General features: G+C 32.8%; 3 protein-coding genes across 4 annotated transcripts in view; 2 read left to right on the top strand and 1 right to left on the bottom strand.

Moving 5' to 3' along the window:
- The first annotated feature begins 733 nt into the window (after nucleotides 1-733).
- On the top strand, nucleotides 734-5,274 carry LOC139486193 (BTB/POZ domain-containing protein 6-like). The gene is made up of 3 exons (XM_071270982.1): nucleotides 734-790; nucleotides 1,830-2,083; nucleotides 2,458-5,274. The coding sequence occupies exons 2-3, from the start codon at nucleotides 1,836-1,838 to the stop codon at nucleotides 3,473-3,475; spliced, it is 1,266 nt and encodes a 421-aa protein (XP_071127083.1). The 5' UTR covers nucleotides 734-790; nucleotides 1,830-1,835; the 3' UTR covers nucleotides 3,476-5,274.
- Nucleotides 5,275-5,705: 431 nt separating this feature from the next.
- On the top strand, nucleotides 5,706-9,279 carry LOC139486194 (BTB/POZ domain-containing protein 6-like). Of its 2 annotated transcripts, XM_071270983.1 has the most exons (3): nucleotides 5,706-5,793; nucleotides 6,992-7,259; nucleotides 8,532-9,279. In XM_071270983.1, exons 2-3 carry the CDS (start codon nucleotides 7,012-7,014, stop codon nucleotides 9,256-9,258), a joined length of 975 nt encoding a protein of 324 aa, XP_071127084.1. In that variant the 5' UTR covers nucleotides 5,706-5,793; nucleotides 6,992-7,011; the 3' UTR covers nucleotides 9,259-9,279. The 2 variants fall into 2 exon arrangements, with proteins under 2 accessions (XP_071127084.1, XP_071127085.1); XM_071270984.1 differs by lacking the exon at nucleotides 5,706-5,793 and having other exon boundaries at nucleotides 6,971-7,259.
- Nucleotides 9,280-11,787: 2,508 nt separating this feature from the next.
- The window catches only part of LOC139486209 (gamma-aminobutyric acid receptor alpha-like), an 82,440-nt gene continuing 79,673 nt past the window's right edge, over nucleotides 11,788-14,554 (bottom strand). The window contains exons 7-9 of the mRNA XM_071271003.1: nucleotides 14,344-14,496; nucleotides 13,060-13,295; nucleotides 11,788-12,370 (exon numbers count right to left, since the gene is read on the bottom strand). Of these exons, the coding sequence (XP_071127104.1) occupies nucleotides 12,116-12,370; nucleotides 13,060-13,295; nucleotides 14,344-14,496 (644 nt within the window). The 3' untranslated portion in view covers nucleotides 11,788-12,115. The remainder of the gene's footprint in view (nucleotides 12,371-13,059; nucleotides 13,296-14,343; nucleotides 14,497-14,554) is intronic.

Raw genomic sequence — 14,554 nt, forward strand, 5'->3', positions numbered from 1 at the left:
ACAATGTATATAATAACAGAAATCATATCACGGATGTTATTTTACAATGTTGACCTCAAAACTTTTCTTAGTCGATTTTTCGTTCAAGTTAATTAACGTACTTCAAAGCCCATTTTACGAAAATTGCACCGTACGATTTTTTGACGACAAGTCAAAATGTTAAGTTTAACCTTTGAACTACCAATACTGTGATTTACAGCCGTATAGTCCGAATGACAATTAAACTCCTTAAATAAGCGACTTTTCCTTACTCGGTCACCGTACTATAAACCATGACAAACTTGACCAAAACCATGACGAATTTCTAGACTCTTAACCAAACCATGTCAATCTCTTAACCAAACCATAGCAATTCCGATATCTTGCTTATTCTGCATTAATTTCGTGAAACAACAATTCCGATACCTCCAATACAGATTCAAACATCTATTTGCTTTTCATCTGCTCGTGAGAATAGAGACGGTGGAATAGAACTGCATGAGTGCATGAGGCAAAAGTTTAGGAAAGTAACATGAATTAACCATGTCAAACTTATCCAAACTATGACAAAATCACTATACTAAACGCTCCTCGATATGACGACCTTACTACCCGTGGTTAGTGTAAAATAAAAGTACAGTAACATACTTTTCACGATAAAAGTTAGTCTGATATAAAGGTTAACATGATAACCGATTTATAAATTTAGATTTGTATTTACACGTGACATGGTATTTATATCATATGTAGTATTTTACTTCCTGGTTGACGTTGTAATCGTTTCGTATTAGGTTTAATTTTGTCCTATTTGGTAAGACTGTTTTAGTTTTTAAGTCTATTAGTATGCATCCAGGTCTCATTCCGTTTGGAAGCAATTTTAAGAGTCATGTTTAAGGCGGTTTTTTTTATACATCTTAATTGGGACAATTTTATCCTAGAGTGCAACCTTTTGTACGGTTTGATTTTACTTACTTCAAGTTCCGACTAAAGTCCTTTTAAATATTGCATTTTGTTCGTTCAATATGCAAAGTATCCAATTTGAATATGAAATATATGCAATTTTTACAATATTATGCAAAAAGTACAATTTTTATATGCAAAAGAAGGACGTATCACTTAAGGGAATCTTTTTATTCGTTTATTTTTTCTCTTTTGCAAAATTTGCTGTCTAGAGCCCTAGATGACACGCTTTCTATACAACAGGCTTAGTTATTTTTGATAACTGCGAGCATTCAATTTGGTTACATTTGATGTGTCACATGTTGATGGAAACACGTATCAAATTATGGTATAGAAAGCTATAGAGTCTGAAATGCTTTTAATCATGAGAAGTAGACATTCTGTTTTATTCTGTCATGTTGTGATACATGTATCTGTCAGACTGCCTTTAACTACATACAGTTAACGCCAAAATTCAAATAGATACACTTTGGACAGTTTTAAAGGAAACATTTGAAACAGAAATGCTGTCTTCAGTGACAGTGACATGCATATATATATATATATGTATATATATATATATATGCATGTATTGGTTATAGTAGGCAATCTAATTAAGAGTCATATCATGCACAATGTATTTTGATCAATGGCCTATGGAAATAACATGCAAATTCTTACAAAAGTCTTATACACTGAATACCGGTGTTTGGTTATTTCTCTAATAAAAGGAAAAGGGTGCAATCTTATAACATGTATAATTAAAGGCTAAAAATAACAGAATATTTTTTCTTGAGAATATTAAAGACCTGCGCAGTCCTGCTGGCAAAAAAGTAAACCAATTGTTGTGTGTTCATTTGTATATTAGTATTTCAGTGAGACCTTCTTTTTTTTGTATAATTGTATTTTAGAAAATCATGGAAGCAAAGCTTGATTGGCAAATAGGGAAATCACTCTCCGATCGAATGAAGTATATGCTGAACAATCAACTGATGTGTGACGTCACCTTCCACGTCGGAACAGGCAAAACACCAATCAAGGCTCATAAATATATGCTGGTTAGTTCCAGTCCTGTATTCTACAGCATGTTTGAAGGACCACTGGCAGAAAAAGGGATTATTGAAATAGTTGATATAGAACCGGAATATTTTAATATGATCTTACAGTAAGTTACATTTGCGCTTTTTTTTTTGACAATGTTAATCCGCAAACAAGAGTAGTGTAAACTGTGAAGTTTTTAGGCAAGCGGCAAAAGTTGAGTTATGTTACCAAATACAACATGTGTTGCAAGTATAATGAAACTATTGTGCAGTTAGAGATACTGAAAGCATGAATGTTTTTTTTTTATATATACGATAGGAACATATGGATACACTTGTGAAGAGACTTGGAAGATAAACAAAGCAAATTCTCCCACCGATTAAAAAACAATGAACTTTAAATCAAAACAATTTCCCATCTAATTAGTAGAAACTTGAGAAAAGAAGATTATGTATAAGAAATAACCAATTTCTTCTTCAATATTTTCTTTTCCCGCAGGTTTATATATACAGACAAGATTACTGTCGATTCTAATAATGTAAGGAACCTTTTATATGGATCAGAAAAGTATATGCTTCAACTGTTAAAAGATAAGTGTAGTGCATTCTTAACTTCAAATGTAGATGTAGAACATGTATGTGTTGTTTTGCAAACAGCACACGACTTCAACATTGAAGACTTAAAAACGAAAGTTTTAAATTTTATTTTCAAAAACGGAAGTGGATTTCTTGATTCCGAAGATTTCTTACAATTGTCAGCGCCATGCTTAAAATCAGTTCTAAACTCTGATAAATTTCGTTGCGAAGAAGAGCATATTTACCAGCGAATATTACAGTGGGGTCAACAGAAATGTAAGGAAAAAAGATTGCCTGCAACGGATGAGAATGTCAGAGAATGTCTTGGTGGTCTGTTATATCTCATACGTTTTCCAGTGATGAGACCAAAGTATTTTACGAGGGAGGTTTCTTGCAAAAGTATACTAACTGCAACCGAGATAATAAAAGTTTTTCAACACCATAATGATGAACCAACAGATATATTTCCTTCAAATAAGCGCATTTCTGAAATTAGGATTGAAAGATGTCAATTAGACAAGTCCTCCGTCTGGGGTTACTCTGACAGTGACGATTGTATTGATTTCAAAACATCTTCAAATGCAAAACTCTGTGTTGTCCTGTTGTTCGGATCGAAAACATATTCTGGAACTCATGATATAAAGATAAATATCTTATGTAGTTCTGCCATCGTAGGTTCAACACAAACAACATTTATGTCCAGTGCAGATCAAGAGATTTATGAAATCAAGTTGACTCCTCCGGTCAACATACTGCAAAATAATCAATATACAATACAACTACATATCACTGGACCTCAAACGTTCAGTGGAAAATCATACATTCAGAATATAGTAGCTGAAGAAGGTATGTCTGTCACCATTCTGCCGCCATCCTTGCCATCACCGAATAGTACAAGTCAAGTAAATGGACAAATTCAAGGACTTGTCTTTTATAAGTAATGTTCTTCATATACGAGAAATTGAATTAAAAAGATTCCTAACACAAACTTATATTTGTTTAACTTTCGTCATTTCGGATTCTCTTGAATCGATATACAGAAGTCAAAAACTGTTTTACTTTTTGACTTTTAATTTCAACTCCAACTCTAGTATTTTTCTTTTGTTGAGAGACATGTAGCTTTATATTTTTATACTAACTGGGTCATCTGCTTCGTCATTTGCTTACTTTTTTTTAAATGTAACATAGAGACATCCATGTATAGTGTACAATGTTTTATCAATATTGTAGACATCGTGATATTTACAATTTTAATTCGATATCGGGTCAACATGGTTTACATTTTACTCGTACATATTGTTTGCATCGTTAACATCGTGATGTATACACTTTTATAAAGATATCGTGTTTAAATCGCTATGTTTACAATGTTCATACGATATTGTGTCAACATCGTTTATAATGTCTGAACTATTGGTTTACATCGTTTACATCGCGAGTTACACAATGTTGCAAATATATCGTTTTTACATAGTTAACATTACGATATTTATAATGATAAAACGATATCTTGTCAACATCGTTCATATTGTCTGAACTATTATATATTGTTTACATCGTTAACATGGCGATGTATACAATGGTAACACAATATGAATTCATTATTTTACGAATATCATTATTGTATGTTTTGTCATTAATATAAGCTTGAGGACTAAAAAAAATTCTTCTATATCTTACAAGTCGATCCCTATTAAATGTGTGAAAGCTTTAATATAAACACATTGTTATTTCCGTGCGACATATGTTTTGTAGCATATTTTGCAATGAATTGAAATGTCGGTTCACATGCTTCTGTGTTGATATTCTTGAATTATGTTGCTCAATCCTCTAGTTTTCTATATTGTATTTTGTGGACTGATGTTTTTGTTTTCATTGTTTTTGTTTATATTGTTTTTGACATGGCGCTAACTTTATTAGTTTGTCTTAAGACTTATATGTATCATCATACATATATTAAGTCGTTTAACGGTACTTTCAATTTTATCTATTGTGATAAATAAAGAAGTTTTCGGATATCATGCCAGCTTCAAATTAAGATTTGTCATGGAATAAATCAACATAGCAAACCGAACACCAGATACAACTCGAAGCAACAAATATATGGTCAAATACATTTAAAAGAATGTGAGTCATAACAAATACAAAAATACCATTTTAAGACTGTAACATCTGTTGATTCAATTAAGACATTTTGCATCACTTAGTACGATGATAAATCTATATCCGGTAACAGTATCGATCTGACAGTTCTGTTCAGATTATTTTCTGCCATTTATCATGAGACTATAGGAATTATCATATATAAGAAATGGACCAGAAAGGCAATACCTTAAGGATGTACATAGGTGAGGTTTTGGAATTTGTGTCAAATGTTCGGACTCCTTTGTGTTTTTCCATACAATACAATGTAAAATATTTTGCCCCATAACACCCAAAAGTCATTTATTTTTTCATATAAGACTTAATAGCTCATGAAAGGTCATTTACCAAAATTTTAGAAGATTCTTGATTTTTTTTCTTTTGTTTTGAGACCCAAATAATACCAATGCAAATATAAGGTAAACGTCAGAGTTAGCCTTTTCCCGTCATATTTGAAATCTCAAATATCTCGAAAAGGAGGTCCTTGACTTATCAATATTTTTAGCTTATCTTTATCCTTAATTGATGCTCTACCAGTTTATAGTATCAATTTTAATTTCTTAATTTCTTAATTTTTACCTCACCTCACATAAGTACATTCTCAAAGGGCTTTAAATAATTGAATATCCAAAATTGTCAGTCGAATCCTTACTGTTAATAAAAGCTTTTTGTTCTTTTTTGGTTTTTTTTGCGAAAACTATAGTTGATAGACAGAAACTTAACAGCCAAGATGAGAAGCAAATCACAATCGATAATTATGAAAGTCAAATAGCGAGTCAAATAATTAAAATGAACAATAATACAGGTGAGTGACAAAGCTCTAATTTAGAAATGTTATTAATTCATGTATGCCTTCAACCATTTCGTGATATGTTTTGAATTTAAATTATATCTTACCTCATATCATATAAATTGTATACGACAAAATTTGCGGAGTTATTTTTTGATACCAATTAAAAAAGAACAGGAAGAAAGCAAAATCTATTTATATTTAGATTTGCATGTGACCATGGTGGCCTTAGTGACATAATATTTATCAAAATATATACAAAGTCATGTATTTAACAATTTACTTCCTTTTTGAAATTGGCAATCGTCTCTCATTTTTTCCTATTTGGTAAGTCTAATTCATTTTGCATCCAGGTCTTATTATATTTGTAATCATCAATAAAAGATGAAAGATTATCAAAATCCAATCTGAGTCATTTCTTATAGTGTTTACTTTAACATGCATTGCACATGCACTTGTTTCGTGCTATTGTAGTGATTGAGAAAAAGCTTGAATACTATTTTTATTTTGTGGCTTGAGATGTACACTATTTAAATCTAGATTTAAAGCATTGTTTTTTTTTTCAAATATCCAACATTTACAAGAGTATGCTAAAATTGATGTAAAGAAACTCTCTTTTGATGTAGTAAATATTTTGGAAACTTGTCATCCAGGCCGTGATAGAACTGTTGGACGTTAATTGTAAAAACTAAAACGGAGCTGTTTTTCTTTTATTCTATTTAACTTGCCATGTAAAACTATGCTAACAAAAAGGATAACTTTATGTTCACACAACCTTTTTTAAGGGCGAAGAGACATTGGACCATGTGGACCTAATGAACATTCCATTTTATTTTTATAACAAACCAGGGTGCATAATGCGCTTTAACGCAGGTGTTTATCTAACATTTCTTCTTATTTTGGCTCTGTATGCTTGGCAAATTATCTAGAACGCAGGATGACATGATTTTAACTGCGAGTATTGATTACATTTGACGTGTCTTAAAATGTAGGTACGTCTTTCCGCTTAAAATTTAATATAATCAACAGTTAATTGATCTAAACATTCCATCTCAATATTATTTTGTTTACTCATGCACAAAAAAGAAAGGACAATATTAGATTGTAGCAACAACAAACAAAACAGTGACAAAACATACCAAAAGGACATTCAAACTTAAAACTGAAAACGTCATGCATGACTAAATAAGATAAAAACTATATACAAGCATGGAAAACAACGGTACACGAAACACAATAAAGAAAAACATGAATAACCAAAGACTGTTCATCAGTTAAAACAGTTGACTTTAACAATACAAATAAGTACATGTAGCTTTTCGGTAGTTCCAATTTTATACAAGCAGCAACATTCAGTATACAAGATAATACTGTAAGGACGTACAGTTTAAATTTTGTTTCAGTGAGATTCATTTTGTGTTATGGTGGATAGGGGTGGGTTATTAAAATCCATAGCCCTGTTGGCCAAAAACAAAGCAAATAATGTATGTTTATTTTCCAGTAAGATATTTTCTTATTTGTTCAGCAATTATAGTTTAGAATATCATGGAAGCAAAATCTGATTGGCAAATAAGAAAATCACTCTCGGATCGAATGAAGTATATGCTGAACAACCAACTGATGTGTGACGTCACTTTCCACGTCGGAATAGACAAAACAACAATCAAGACTCATAAATATATGCTGGCTAGTTCCAGTCCTGTATTCTACAGCATGTTTGAAGGACCACTGGCAGAAAAGGGGATTATTGAAATAGTTGATATAGAACCGGAATATTTTAATATGATCTTGCAGTAAGTTACAATTATAGTGCTTTGTATTGTTTAACTAATCATTTCCCCTAAAAAGTCGTTCTAATGGTGACCTTATGCGCCCGAAACAAGCGGCATGTTATCTACCTAGATAAAGTGTGTATGGGTATATAATAAAATCTAAGATTCCTACAATGATGCAATACAGATTACTGGAACCTAGTATGCTTGCGTTTTTTCCAAGCGCCTGCATACGGAATATATATCTCCCAATTGATACCATATTTCCGCGCCTGTATTCCGTATTATGATTTCCTTGATAAAGGGTTGCTGCTCACAAGGAAGGTATTAAACCAAGAGTTCCAAATGGTGATGTTGAAATCCTCCCTTCGTAAATTTTACGAACGCCATCACGAGTTGGTTGACCGTTATGGAATAACCGTTTCACAAATGATATCGGATATGTTCCTGACGTCGTAACTACAATCCCCTTCCCTTTCATGAATGTGACCTACCGAATTAGACTATTTTCCGGATATGTTATAACATGAGCAACACGACGGGTGCCACATGTGAAAAAAGATCTGCTTACCCTTCCGTAGCACCTGACATTAGTTTTTGATTGGGTTCCTGTTGTTTATTCTTTAGTTTTCTATGTTGTGTCATGTGTACTATTGTTTGTCGTTTTCATTTTTAGCCATGGCGTTGTCAGTTTATTTTCGGTTCATGAGTTTAACTGTCCCTCTTGTATCTTTTGTCCCTTTTTTTCAGTTAGGAAAACTGAAAGCAAAGAGTTTGATTCTATTTTATAGTTTATATAATATTGAATAACAAAGATATACGTTCACATGGCATTGGAACTAAGAATATGAATAGATGAATAAATTCTCCAATCGGTCTGATTAAATAAAATAAAAGATTGAAGCAAAAGATACCAAAGAGAAAAACTGATAAGTCACACATAAACTGACAATGCAATGATATACAACGAACAAAGACAAAACTCAAACAACAGTATACAAAACACAACAGAAAACTGAAGATCAGTGAAAAGAGTCGAACTAACTGTTTGTGATATTTATCATAGAATAATTCCTAATCAAACTTCAAACATTTTCCTTAGAGCTATATAATAAATACAGACGTGCATGTAGATACCCTATGCCACATACAGATATCCCCCAATGAAATGTCAAGATAAAAAAACTGGTGGTATACGGACAAAAACGCAGTTGTTGACTTCAGTTTAATATAGTAATGTAAACATGGTAAAGGAATTAACACTTCTCTCTACAATATTTTCTTTTCCCGCAGGTTTATATATACAGATAAGATTACTGTGGATTCTTTCAACGTAAAGAACATTTTATACGGATCAGAAAAGTATATGCTACAACTGTTAACAGATGAGTGCAATGCATTTTTAGCTTCACATATGAATGTGGATCATGCATGTCTTGTTCTACAAACAGCACACGACTTCAACATGAAAGACTTAGAAACGAAAGTATTGAAGTTCATTTTCATCCACGGAAGTGAAGTTCTTGATTCAAAAGATTTCAGAAATTTGTCAGCGGAATGTCTTAAACTATTACTTGTTTCTGATCAACTCCGCTGTGAAGAGGAATACATTTACCAAAAAATGCTACATTGGGGTCTACAAAAATGCAATGACAAAAGTTTAGCGACAACAGACGAGAATATACGAGAATGTCTCGGTGATTTGTTATATCTCATTCGTTTTCCAATCATGAGACCACAGTATTTTACAGAAGATGTTTCTTGCAAAAGTTTACTAACCGCGACCGAAAAAGTAAAAGTGTATCAACATTTTAATTATAAGACCACCGATATTTTCCCTTCACACAAACGCATGTCTAAAATTAAGTTTGAAACTGGTGTTGGAAGAAGGCGGAAATGGAAAACTGAACATACACCGAAACCGGAAATGGAAATACACATATTTCTTTTCTTTATTTTGCTGTTATATTTTTTCCTAGCCATACTGTATATAGTATATCTCATGTTTACATATGAATAAATATTAGAAAAAAATTTGAAAGCAGAAAATATTGAAATGAATGGCCTGAGATGATGAATCAATAAGGGAATGCATATTGAACTTAATTTGCGTAAAGCAGTCTGGCAATTTTTGTGTTAGTTTATATTCTAACCTTGCATTGGACGTACGTCGTTAGGTTGTGGAGAATAAAGTATTTATCTACATGTATCTATCTACTAGTCCGTTTGATTTTCAGCAAAGTTCCGCCTCCCCCCCCCCCCCCCCCCCAAAAAAAAAGGAAGAAATGATGGGTAAATATCAATATGATAGTAACACAACAACATGAAATTTATCTACGTACGGCCTAAAACGATTGCCATTCGCCTCGATTCTAGATAGGCGTAAATCATTTGTAGGGGGAATGTTTTTCATTATCATTCTCTGTGGCGTACATGTATCTTGTGTTGTTCTGCAGTGGTGAATTTCCTGCTCTCTTTTTCTTGTATGAGGAAAAGAAAGCACAAGAGAAACCCGATGGGGGAACCAAAAGGGACAACAACAGATATGGGAAAGTAGACATTGAAACTTCACAAAATCAATCGTCTATCAGAGGATCATGCTCGACACTGAAGTAAATTGTTAGTATTAGCGTCAGAGAAGCATTACCATATTCTGTTCAAGTCTTAATTTAAAAATAATTGCGGAAACCAGTACATGGATATACGATTTGCACAGAGTACTTTTCAAACTAGTCGTAGTCATGTCCTAGAATTTCTAAAAATCAACCTATCCACAGTGTGTTTTGAATATCATGCCGCTTAATTCTCTGCAAATTCATTCCAATTCAAGTAGCTGTGAAGTTTCAACGTTATTTTATGATTATTCAATTGAAAATTTTGTCACTCATTTCGTATAATGTTTTTGCATTACTGTATTGAAAACATAAATATAGACATAGATTCAATCATGCTAAAGGAATATTGCAATTTGAAATTCTTATTTCCATTTTACACTACGTACCAGATGGTTTTTTTGTGTATCTACTGACCCACAAAGTCATTGACATGGAGACTAAATAAAACAGGACCCAGTACAGTGCATTGAGGCACTCTAGAATTAACGCTGAACCTTGCAGTTGATTTTGTAAATTTTGGCATGAATCTGTGCCTGTAGTTAGCATAGGCCTCAAATAGTCAATCCAACATAATGTTTCTCTTGATATCCACTAACTCTTTAATTCCGATTTAAGTACTGTGGATTCGTCTATTTTCCTGGATAACAATTTTTGTGGATTAAACAAAACTTCCACTTTCGTGAACATTTAATTTCGTGGTTCTGCCAAAGTCTGCATACAATACCATGGAAATATTTGTGATTCGTTGAACATTTAAATTCGTGGTTCACCTGTACCCACGGAGTCCACTTACATGTGTATCCAAAGTAAAATAATGAATCCACAGTAGTTCATGTGGGGCCATCTCGAAGGTTTTTTGTTAAATCTTATACATATGTCTGGTGTCTTTTATCAATGTTTTAGTTCAATCATTAATGACTGTACATATATAGTTGTGTTTCGCGAATGTAATATTCACGAATGAAAGTATAATGATCTGAGTAACTAATTATGTAGTAGTATTTTATGTATTCGAGCACCTTGTAGAGAATGCAAGTTGCTATGAAAAAAGTGATGTAGTAAGATTGCCAATCAAGAGACCGAATGACGTAGAAATTAATAGCAACATTTATATGTCACCGTACGACCTTCAACGAAGAGCAAAACTAATAAGTATACTTTATAGCAGTAGTTTACCGGTTTCGAATGACAAATATCAGTCCGCTGCTGTTTATTCATCAGGTATTGAGCTGGTGGAATTGTGGAAAAGGGTGGCTAATGATAGATTGTTAATCATTTGATAAAAGTTTTAGTTTTTATGTCTTATTTCGTCTCACCAACATGCTTTTGATGTATTGTGTCCTTTTAATATTATTTTTTCTCATCGCTACTGAAATCATTTTAATATCTTTCAATTTTGTATAAAATGTTTTTTTAGTGGTACATCGTAAGTTCATTACTTCTGAGTGGATACACAAATGCATTTTTCTATAAATGCTTCTGGTCTGTCACAGCTGGTCAACTCGTTTTTGGAGTTTTTGCTCTTTATAAAATTTTCCAATTTTTGGGATTTTTTTCAACTATTGTGAAAAATATAAAGGACAGATAGAAACTTTAAAACTTTTCTCCCAACGCGACATCCCCAAATGAGTCTTTCTACCGAAAACGTAATAACACACGATAGATGACAGATAAGGAGTAGCATCTGTCATCCTATTCGATACACTTGAGATAACCATTCCCTGGATTTTGGTTAGGGTTTCTAGTTTTCTATGTTGTTTTTAGTGGACTGGTGTTTGTCTTTTAAAGGTTTAATTTTGCATTGCAATAACGATGTCAGTTTGTCTTCGACTTATACGGATGACTTTAAAAATATCAAGTCGTTTAATTGTATTTTCAGTTTCGTCTATTTCGGTTAATCCAGTAGTATATCCGGAACCACTTCTAACTAAAACATTTTGTTTGGATTAGAACCATCCAGTTCCGTGTTAGATCATCCCTAGTTTTTGGTGGGGTTCGTGTTGCTTATTCTTTAGTTTTCTATGTTGTGTCATGTGTACTATTGTTTGTCTGTTTGTCTTTTTCATTTTTACCCGTGGCGTTATCAGTTTATTTTCGAACTGTTAAATGATGAATGATGATGATGATGATTAAACGTTCTAATAGTTTCTGGTTCAAGCACTGTTATTGCAAATAAAAGTAATGCCCTTAGCCTTACATGTGTAAACCAATACGAAATAAATTTAGTTTTTGTATTTTTATTGTTGAGTAAAAATAAAAATCCTACTTTAGATAAAAACTCCAGTATAGAAAGTTGAGTAAAATAAAGACTAGAGGAAAGAGTACCCGAGACACTCTGTCAATTTGGCTGACACTGTTTCTATGCTTTCGTCTTTTGAATTGTCTTCGATTCTTTATACGTAAGCTGGATAACCATACACGGAGACGACTTTCTCTTCGACAAAGGAACACTCGATTACTAGGAATATTTGTGTCTGGATGGAAAGATTGGTTGTGAGGTTTCCCATTCCTTGTGTACTGAAATCGATAAAAGGCAAGTACCAAATAAATGAAAGGTAAGTAAATACAATAACTTTTAATGCCACTTCGTATGGAATAATACATGGTAAGTGAAATATTTTTCATTTTCTTGTCCAATAATATTTTTCTATATTAGTTGATAAGTTGTATTTACCTGGTTCAAAATAAAGTGTGCCACACGATAGGTGCCACACGTGGAGCAGGATCTGCTTGACCTGCCGGGCTGTTGAGATCATCCCAGTTTTTGGTGAGGTTCGTGTTACTCAGTCTTTAGTTTTCTATGTTGTGTTTTGTATCCTATTGTTTGTCTATTGATTTTTTTTAAGCCATGTCGTTGTCTGTTTATTTTGTACATATAAGTTTGAATGTCCCTATCATATCTTTCGCCCCTCTTAGTTTTCAGTAAATCATCTTTTGATCCAGGCGATGAGGAAGTAAGCAGATTCTGTCGAGGAGACATCATACTTGATATAATTTTCAGTATGAGTCGTGCAGTGTTTTTTTATATCTACAATCTGTTCTGTTTTGTTTGTGTGTTTTGTTGATTATTCTATTAATGTTGTTGATTAGTATTAAATTGAAACGCAAACGATTACGGGAACACATCTTTGTTATTGGACATGGCATTATGTATCGATAGGGATTCCAGATTACACTTTTTCAGTTCCACTATATATTATTCTTACTACAGTTTCGTCTTCAGTTTCCTCATCTTCATCATCGTTATCAGTTGGTGATGGCTCCACATCTCCATGGCCATGTTTTGTGAAACGATGAACTATTGCAAACTGCACTATTGCACTCAGAATAAATACAAAACATAAGGCAATATACAAATCTAATGCTGTAGCATATTTTACACGAGGTAGGTCACTACGACTGTCCAGCGCTAAGAAAGCCATGGTCAGAACTGTCGTCGTTCCTTCAAATTTAAGAAAACAATAATTTGCAGGTTCTATAATTCCTTGATAATATCATCATATATGATAGTAATCATCATACATATGTTCGCACTTTTGTCATTGTCTTCATAGTTTAGATTACAAGGGTTTATATTTGTCTGTGTTTGATATACTGTCCGTTCAGTCTTATTTAACGTCGCAATAAACATAGTTTTCTTGTTCAACTTGTCGAGGCAAGAATCCGCTTCCGCTATCCTCGTACATTTCTCTATAATTAGGAACACATTTATGAAACTGGAACTGCGTTACTTCCATATGACGTTGGTTTCACCTCTGGTTTTTGTACTAAAATGGATTCAAATGCTTGTTCAATAGTTTTTAGTGTTGAATGTAGAGCTAACATCACTTAAAAATTCTGTGTTGTAAATTTTTCTCTCCTGTTTTTTAAGTTATTCAGAGCGTCACTCTATTGTAGACGAAACGCGCGTCTGGTGTAAATATAAAATTTTGGTCCTGGTATCTATGATGAGTTTATTTATCCAAAAAAAAATACATAAAACTAAATGTATATGATATTGGGATGCATTTTTAGTGTATAAAATCAGATCTAATAACGCGTTTCTTGAGATGAACGCGTTGGATTATATTAGTGACATGTATATAAACTCATCATAGATACCAGGACTAAATTTAGTGTATACGCCAGACGCGCGTTTCGTCTACAAAAGACTTATCAGTGACGCTCGAATCCAAAAAAGTTAAAAAGGCCAAGTACGAAGTTGAAGAGCATTGAGAACCAAAATTCATAAAAAGTATAATTCTATTGATACGATTGTGATGTCGAAAAGCAATATCAATATTCTCTACCCTTTATTTGATATTACAAGTACACAGGACTGTTTTGTGTGTTGCTAAGCCAAGTTTTCTATGTATTGTTCTGTGTTCTGTTCTATGTCTTTTCTTCATTTTTTGTTTGTTTTGTTATAACTATGGCATTGTCAGTTTGCTTACGACTTATGAATTGTAATATCCTTATGATGTCTCTTATCTTTCATTTACTTCACTTACCTAAGGCTATTCTGTCTGATGTCGCTTCTCTATTAATCCAAAATGATACCCATGATAAAATAACTAGTAACATACAGGGTACAAATATATTTATCACAAAGTAACCCGTATGTCGTCTTAGATTGAAATAAACTGTCAGCATGGATTGTCTAACTGAAATTAGATTCATTATAATAATAAATCTTGATAAAAAGTTAGATATCACTGCATT

This window comes from Mytilus edulis, chromosome 8 (genome assembly GCF_963676685.1).
Source record: "Mytilus edulis chromosome 8, xbMytEdul2.2, whole genome shotgun sequence".
In the NCBI taxonomy this organism is placed as follows: domain Eukaryota; kingdom Metazoa; phylum Mollusca; class Bivalvia; order Mytilida; family Mytilidae; genus Mytilus; species Mytilus edulis.